This window comes from Lathyrus oleraceus, chromosome 7, assembly GCF_024323335.1.
Source record: "Lathyrus oleraceus cultivar Zhongwan6 chromosome 7, CAAS_Psat_ZW6_1.0, whole genome shotgun sequence".
NCBI classification, from domain to species: Eukaryota; Viridiplantae; Streptophyta; class Magnoliopsida; order Fabales; family Fabaceae; genus Lathyrus; species Lathyrus oleraceus.
The window spans coordinates 493,248,279-493,256,871 of NC_066585.1; the positions used below are offsets into that span (position 1 = coordinate 493,248,279).

Sequence of the window (8,593 nt, forward strand, 5' to 3'; positions counted from 1 at the left end):
CGACTACGATACTCCGTGCCTCCTCCAATATCAGATGAGTCTCATAATCATCAAACATATCATCTATCTGTGTACGTGTCAAAGTAGGAGGAACCTAAAAGTATTTATATCAACTATTCAAATATCAACCAGAAACCTAATGTCTTATACTTTACTAAAAAGTTTAGAATTTTGTTCAATTTTGAATTGATCAAATGTAAAATGTAAAATGCTAGTTTCATGAATTTGGCAATTTGGAGATGTAAAATGCATAGAAAATTGGTTTGGTCTTTCAAGGATGATGATTGTTGCTGATCACTTCCTTCCCCGGCTTAGTACATTAAAAACATTTCAATACAAATGATTGTTTTACTTTAAAATGCTGTAATTAAAAATGTTCTTAACATCGTAGTGAAGATAATATGAAAGGAAGGAAATACAACAAGAATTTACACACCACCAAGAAAAATCACACTGTTCATAAATTACAATGAATTACAATGAAGCATTTTACATAATCTAGCTTATGAATTTGACTGGACTAGCCCTTAGGCCTTGATCACCACCAAAGCAAGTGTTGAAAACTCAAATAATTCCTCAAGATTCTAAATAAACTCATGTGTATTCTTGAGTGGAGAATGTAGATTGACAAAGAAATTTTTCAGAAGACACTCATATCCTCTTGTCCATTATCTACATATTTGTCTTCCTTTTCCTTTTCCTTTTCCTCTTTGTTTGTATCAAAAAGAGGAGCATCAAGCTCCGGCGGTTTCTGATATCACAAAAAGTCGGTAATTAATGACTACATGTAGAAAAACTTGAACATCATACATATATAAAGCGCTATTTTAAAATCCGAACCAGACACCGAACCAACGAGATCTTCAGATCATGGTTCAACTACCTTAAACCATTCATACCAAGACGGAATCACAATTGAACAACTCAAATAACCGAACTATAGACAATGTTAGTTCACGGTTCAACGAGTTGAATGTCTGGTTTGGTTCTTAAAACATGGATAAGCTTGATATCTTACCGTGCATCTAACTAGGGCCCAGTTGATACCCTTGAAGAAGGAATGGTTTTTAATATCATTTGCTCCTCCCTTTGAGCCCAACCTGCTAGTTGGATCTCTTTGCAACAAGTAATAAATGAGCTGTTTTGCACCGAGACTTACCTGCAATAACAAGAATCGCAGCACGGTCGAGATTGCATTCACTGGTTTAGAATTCATAACTTTGAACACTTATGCAAAGGGAGAATAGTCTCACCTGTTTACTTTTGGGAAATTTAAGATCCTTGTGGAGAATATTCGCAAATGTTCTTTGCCGGTTCTTTCCCCTGAATGGTGTATATCCATAAAACATTTCATACAGAAGAATTCCTGAAAAGAGAAAAACATGTTTTCACAACATAAATGTCCACTACACAGAATAGTCACAAAATTCATCAACTTTTCCTCTTTGGTTTTCCAATTTTGAGCTTTTATTTGTTATAAGAATTGAAAATTACCTAGAGCCCACCAATCCACAGCACTAGTATGGCCTGAACCTGTTATAATTTCCTGCACAAATATTAAACTGTGAGTAAGAAAGAATTTCAAACAAGTTTGAATAGTGAAACATGAAACATGAAACATGTTAACTACGTAAAAATTTGATTTACTGCTAAATAATAAAGTCTAGAATTAACAAACCGGAGCTATGTACTCTTCTGTGCCAACAAAAGAATTCGATGCTCGCATTGGTTCAGCCATAAATATTGGACCATGTTGTCCTTTCTTCTTGTCATTTGTACTTGGAACTAAAAGCTATAAAGAATAATGAATGAAATAAGCAACATATAAAGTTGTTTTAATGAAGTTAAAAAAGTATTAGACTTTCTGTCTCTAATATATACCTGTGGTTTGCAAGATGTTAAACATGATAAATCGAAATCTGTTAGAGACACATGTCCAGTGCTCTGTAGTAGCACATTTTCTGGCTTCAAATCCCTATATATTATCCCTGTGAATTTTCACCAAGCAATATCTTTATATCCTAATGTTGTTCAGGTTTTTATGTAGACATTAATGATATTTACTAATAAGAACTTACCTTGACAATGAAGATATTCCAATGCAACAACTACTTCAGTGGCATAAAACCTATTATTATCACAAGCATATCACTTTATGTCAGTAACACGAAAATAGAAAAACACAAGTAGCCGACATTGTGTTTAGTGACAAAAATTCAGTTATAGAAAGAAAAGGTTCATAACAATATATTTCGATTGAATTCGACCTCTAAATTTATGAGATGTATGCGTACATAGGTTGCATTATATACCTCACTGCATCTTCCTTGAGAACCTTTGCTGGCTGGCGGTCGAGCAGCATAAATAGTTCTCCTCCAGGACAGTAATCAGTTATCAAACAAATATGTGTTTTGGTCTGCATGTTAATCAAGTTCAAGGAATAAACAATTTCAATTTGTAGTGATTAAGTAGCATTTTAATCATAGTCTGTGATGAAGTGATAGTGGAGTTTCGAACCTGAAAAGAAGCATATAATGCGGGAAGAAAAGGGTGGTCCAACATGTCTAGGATTTCTCTCTCTGTGCAAGCTCTATGCACCTGAAGTAATTGTAAAATGTGAAACAATAATTTTATTTATAGTCTATGTAGGACTAACTACGCGCAGTTAGACTCTAATATTCCTCACCTTGTTACGATTGAGCATAACACCCTTGTCCATAGCTTTCATCGCAAATTGATGATCAGTTCCACATAGCTCCACCAGATGAACACTGAATGCCAGTAAACAAGTCATATAATAACATTATTGACATGAAAGTTTGAAACGAAATTCGAGAAGGGAAACATAGGTAAGAACCTGCCAGTGTCTCCTGAGCCTAAAGGTTTAATTGGCTTAAAATGCTTCAAGCCTATCTGCTCTCCACTCTCCATGATCTGCGAAACAATGATCACATAATCAATTAGCAAAACATGAGATACTTGCAATACTGCAAAAGTTACTGGAAAAAAATCCAAAATTTGACAGCCATGTGAACAACGAATGATTTTTGATCGATGTAATGATTTTTCGACCTTCTTGGATACAACAATAATACCTTCTGAATAGCTCTCCAAGCAGCATCTTCCCTCCTATGAGGTTTAGGGTGAACCATTTTCGAATGATTCATCCATAGATCTTCTGGTTTCTGATTGTAACCAAAAGGTTAAGTAAACAATTGAATTCAAAAGCTGTTGAGACGATAAAAATAAAAAGGAGAATTGTTTTTTACCATGTTAGCATCTGGAAGTTCTCTCAATGCATCATCAACATTTTCTGCAGTTTTCTTTACCTGAAGATAGTTACCAACTAAACTTGTCACAATAACTCGGAAAATATTAACCATAATAAACTGAACAACATTTTCTGCAGTTTTCTTTAGAGTTTTCAAATTCAAAGTATCTATTCCAATTTTATTAAACTAATAAAACACTTGAATAGAAACCAAACCAAATTTTCTCCCTCCTTTGCTGTATCTTCTGCAATGCGGTTGTGAAGAGGCTCAACATGTTGACTACCATCAAGTTGAACTCCAATAAAATACTGCACCTCTCCCTATAGAAGGAAAATACAAACAAGTTAACCTTTGATTCTATGGTAAATGGAAAATAACTCATTATACCTACGAAGCACGAACATTGTACACGATACTGATTTTTTTTTGATAAAGTAAACCTAATTGAGTATATCTACCTTCTGATCACGCATTGGCTGCAAATGAAACAGGTTCCAGAACTTTTTACCTGAATTGAGTAGATAAATCTTCAAACTCAGTAGTAAGTGAAAAATAGAAAAATATTTTGTATTGTTTTTCTATGTACTAATATTAATACAGGTTAATTATTCAAGATATAATTAGAGATTACAACATAGTGTGACATTAACTTACCAGTCTTGGTATAATTAATGAGCTGCACAGTAACTTCAGTTTGATTGTCAATAGCATATCTAATTTTTTTCACTGTTGCAGGATCAGTTTCAGGTCCTTGCAGAAACCTGTATCACCAAATAGCATATATAATTAAATACCTTAAAATTTTGTCATTATGCAAATACCTTCTATATTACTTACAGAAACAAAAAAAATAAAATTCAAGAGACTTATAATAGTCTTAAAGCTTATTGAACCTGCAATTTCTTCCCAAGATTTCTTCACGAGAATACTCCGTGAGCTCTAAGAAACTGTCAGAGGCAAAGATCTGAAAAGCCAAATAAATAAAAACTTTTAACATCATAATTCACAGATAATCAATCTTATATACCCTTTTGGTGCAAAAGCATTAGAAATGATGATGATATATATAGAAAGAAGAATTATAAATTTCTTACAATGGGGTTATCAGGGAGCCTTGGATCAGTAATGACAAAGTTTTTCTCAATACGTTCAAGTGTGGTAGCAAGATCAAGACCTTTTCTCTTTTCCCTCTTTTGAGTAATATTTTTGTCATCAAAACTATCAAACCTATCATCATCATCCTCAGAGCTATCCCCATCAATAACATGTTCATCATTGAATCTTTCATTATTTGACAGACTTTTCCTCATGAACCTGCAGAAACATATACAGACATTACAAACATAAAGCTCTTAAAACTCAACCTGTCATAGAAAAAAACTATAAACCGTGTTTCAGAACTATATAATCAGAAGACAGTCCTTCCACTATAAAAAAGAAGCATATACCCCATGAAAGAGCGGCGGCGCGAGATGATTTTGGTTTCTGGGAGCTCAGTGATAGGATGCATTGAATTAAAATTGTCTCCTCCTGAATGTGATTTGCGACGGAATGAAGGCAAAGTGCTCTCAGATTTTCTCCTTGATGATTTGGATTTTGATGGTGTTTTGTGTACTTGTGTTGCATGGCTATTACTACCATTTGTTGGCTTTTTGATGAAGGGGAGACGGTTTGCTGATTCACTGAGTGAGCGTGGTCTTTTGCTCACTGCCTCCACCAACTCAGTAACTGACGAGTTTGCCTTCTCTTTCTGACGAGCTACACAATTGTTACACAAGCAAGCTCTTAATCTTAATTACTGTGCTTGGTAGGTGATAACTCAGTAATCATCATTGAATAATTAAATTAAACATGAAAATTTCTAAAATACATAGATAGCAACTGATACGTTGACATGCCTATTGAAAAAAAAAACAGTTTACTCATTTATGTATTATAAAATATTTAAGTTGAGAATAATTAATTGAACAATATATACATTTACAATTAAAACATCTATAAAAAACTGAAAAAATAACGTAATTATATATAAATTTGAAGTTATTTTTCTCTGATCATCATCATTAAAAATTAGAAAACATGAAAATGTTTTTGTGTAAAAAGACGCACATATTCAAAAATGAATTAAATTTTATATTAGATGAGTCTATGATGGAGTATTCTAAATGTGTCGAGAATAAAGAAAACACTATTTTTTTTCTTCTTCTTTCATAAGACAAGCAAGTGCATGTATCATATAGATGTCGATCGAGTATTGAACACTTATGCGTATTCAACACTGAGACATATGTATAATCTAAGAAATATTTGTGTTTCTTAGTCCAGTGATGAATAACATATATGATATAATATGGGTCTAATTATTTCTATTTATTTCTCTTGTGACATAGTAAAGCTATCAATTTAATAGATTAAATAAATCACTTTTCTTTAATAAAAAATAAAATTAATTAATAACTTGTTTACATGTGATTAATTACAAATTTTGCTAATTATTTCCATTTTAATCATAAAAACCTAAAGTAGTTAATAGGAGCAGTTATTATTTGAAATAATTTTATTCTACGTTACAGTATTTAAATTTACGATAAGGTTAATAGTTTCTCTTAAAAGTATGATCACTTTTTTAAACTATTGACTTAATGACAAACACTAAGTTATAACAGTTAATTAATATATAAATAATTTACATGCAGTAAGATATAGTTATTTGATATATACAGCCAATTAAATTCCAGTATAATATCATATACTAAATTTTTTTTTACTCTTGCATACAACGTCCAATACGTACCATCATATCGAATCAACGATTCAGGCAATCCGTTGGGACGCAGCATCTTCTCCTTCGTCCCTTCTGTATGCTTGCTAACCTCCACTTGCATTCTACCATGCATAGTAAATTAATAATCACACATTATTCTTATATTTTTGTTAAATAATACTAGTAACTCTTATTATATTTTAACCCATAATAATTATATATTACCCTATAAGTTTCAGGATTTTTCCATGTTCGTCCTTAATAGGAGCAATAGTTAGAAGGTTCCAGAACGTTGTTCCATCTTTCTTGTAATTCAGCAACCTTCCACAATAACTCGTTCCCGCCGCAACCGCTTCTCTTATCTTTGCCACGTCATTCGGATCCGTATCCGCTCCCTGCATAAACCGACTTCACCCGACCCGACCCGCAAATTAAGTTAGAAATTATGATTTTAATTGAAAAACTGAAGTAATCATTGTAATATTATAGTTTACGTACCAGTTTCTTCCTATGACCTCTTTGGATGTATAACCCGTCATATTAAAAAACCCGGCACTAGCATACATAATCGGGTAATCGGGTTTGGTAGCATCCGAAACAACAAAAGTTTGTTGAAAAGCCGATAGAGCATCTCTCAAATCCTCCGAAACTCTCGGTATTCCCCTACCGCCCTCCCTTCCGTCATCGGAAGACTCACCGGAGCTTCTCACCGAGTTGTTCGACTCTCTCCTCGAACCACTACCACCACCGGAGCCTCGAACACCAACTCCCTGTGGCTTTCCTGTCTCCGAATCAGTTTTCAGCACTAATCCCCACTCCGCCGCTCTCTGCTCCGCAGCGGAGCCTGATTCTCCGGATTTTGGCGGAGGCGCGGTTTCTTTCAGCGCCATCCAGGACGTGGCGGCGGGAACTTCATCGGAAATAATAGAATCGCGCGTTGGTGGAGTCTCGATAGCGCGTGAACCTGTCCAAGTGTTCCATGAGTTACTTGGAATCGGATTCGAATTCGAATTCGGATTCGGATGCGGATTCTCGTTGTTGTTATCGGAGGAAGATGGATTGAAGACTTCAAGTGAGCCACGATGATCTCTTGTAAATGGTTCCATCACTCTCACTTTCTGTTTCATTGTTATTCATAATCATACATAATTAGCAACTATATACTATTAATTCATGATACAAACTATATTCTCTAACAACACAAAATTTTCATATCCAAATTGTTTAACTATATAGGAGGATCATCAATATAAATATATACATGCATATATTTGAGAAAAGAGGGTAACAAATGAATGAACTAAGAGTGAGATAGTGCTAGTTGTTAAAATGGCATATATAGAGTGAGGGACACTCAATTATAGAGTGAATGATGAGTTTTTAGGTGGGGCTAGGATCATGATTCTTTCTAAATTTGAGTTGCCTAAATTTTGAATTCGGATTTCTTGCATTCATTCACATAGTAGCTGTTGTACAAAAAAGTGCTTTTCCTCATGCAGTGGTATGCGATTAGAAAAAGTTGTTGCATTGCCATAATGTAGAAAAGGATTCAAATCTGTTATTTGAACTAATTTGTGAGAATATTGGTTTTAATTATAGTTAATTAAAAAAAAAGTTGTTTTATTTTATTTGTTATAAAATAAAATAACTTGTGCATAAGTACACCATGATAGTAACTGTTTATGGTCATTAATTCATGGGATATTTTGTATTACTAAAATGAGTGGATGAGGTGAAGTGAAAGAAGGCCTTTTAGGGGGGTCACAAATTATTATAAATGCCATCAAAGCTGAGACTAAGACAGTGCATGGGCTGTTTGTTGATAGTTTGTGTGTTGTCAGAAACACAACACAGTATCCACGAGAGTCAGATAAATCCCTAGAGGAGAAGACACTTGATGGAAAATATAATAAATTGACAAGATCTAACTGTTTTTGTGAAAATATTTGATTGATTGTTTCTAGTTGTAAGATTGTAGCATGGAAAAAGATTTGACAGAGAGCTTTTCATTTTCAATCTAATAAGCCAATAAGAAGAAATTTTGCATATAAAGTTTTTTAAGCATTAAATGAAATGGTAAATCATGAAACAAAGTTGAAAAGTCATGGTTGCATGACCTGTAGACTAGAAGATACCTTGATTGAACTATGTTGAATCAGGAATTCAGAAATTCAGAAATTGGAAGCTGGTTGTGGGCTTGTGTGTATTCGGCTTATTCCTCAACAAATTCAAGCACACAATATATATAGACAATGTAGAAGTTGGTTACTAGAAATAACTAACTGATAATGGTAGGAGAGGTGGAATCAATAATTGAAGAAAAATGAATAATTGTCTCAAAGGTTTGGGTTTCCATACCTATGTTTCTAAACTTCACATGGCTCTTGCTAGTGCTCTACTATTTTCTATTCCTATAACTGTCTTCACTTAGAAAACACTAGATAGAGACATGAAAATTTTACAGAAAACCAAACCGTGACATATCCTATGTTGCTAACCTTTTAATGATTTATGGTATCAGTAATTGACAGACTGGAAAGAACAGAGAACGTGTAAA

General features: G+C 33.7%; 1 protein-coding gene across 1 annotated transcript; it reads right to left on the minus strand.

The window, feature by feature from the left end:
- Positions 1 to 284: 284 nt before the first annotated feature.
- Positions 285 to 7,591, minus strand: LOC127102946 (phototropin-1). Its single transcript, XM_051040259.1, has 22 exons — positions 6,535 to 7,591; positions 6,262 to 6,444; positions 6,067 to 6,158; positions 4,721 to 5,030; positions 4,367 to 4,586; positions 4,166 to 4,236; positions 3,927 to 4,033; positions 3,731 to 3,780; positions 3,488 to 3,592; positions 3,270 to 3,329; positions 3,096 to 3,185; positions 2,858 to 2,934; positions 2,687 to 2,771; positions 2,518 to 2,598; positions 2,313 to 2,416; positions 2,079 to 2,128; positions 1,882 to 1,988; positions 1,679 to 1,792; positions 1,495 to 1,546; positions 1,254 to 1,366; positions 1,019 to 1,159; positions 285 to 751 (listed from the first exon to the last, which is right to left on the minus strand). The coding sequence occupies exons 1-22, from the start codon at positions 7,161 to 7,163 to the stop codon at positions 641 to 643; spliced, it is 2,952 nt and encodes a 983-aa protein (XP_050896216.1). The 5' UTR covers positions 7,164 to 7,591; the 3' UTR covers positions 285 to 640.
- Between the last annotated feature and the right edge of the window lie 1,002 nt (positions 7,592 to 8,593).

Excerpts from the sequence above, each read along its gene's own strand:
- LOC127102946 (XM_051040259.1), bottom strand. The coding sequence starts at position 7,163 with ATGAAACAGAAAGTGAGAGTGATGGAACCATTTACAAGAGATCATCGT. Across the intron at positions 4,034-4,165 it reads ATCTTGGGAAGAAATTGCAG|GTTTCTGCAAGGACCTGAAA; the intron begins GTTCAATAAGCT and ends TTGGTGATACAG. Across the intron at positions 1,793-1,881 it reads TAACATCTTGCAAACCACAG|CTTTTAGTTCCAAGTACAAA; the intron begins GTATATATTAGA and ends TATTCTTTATAG.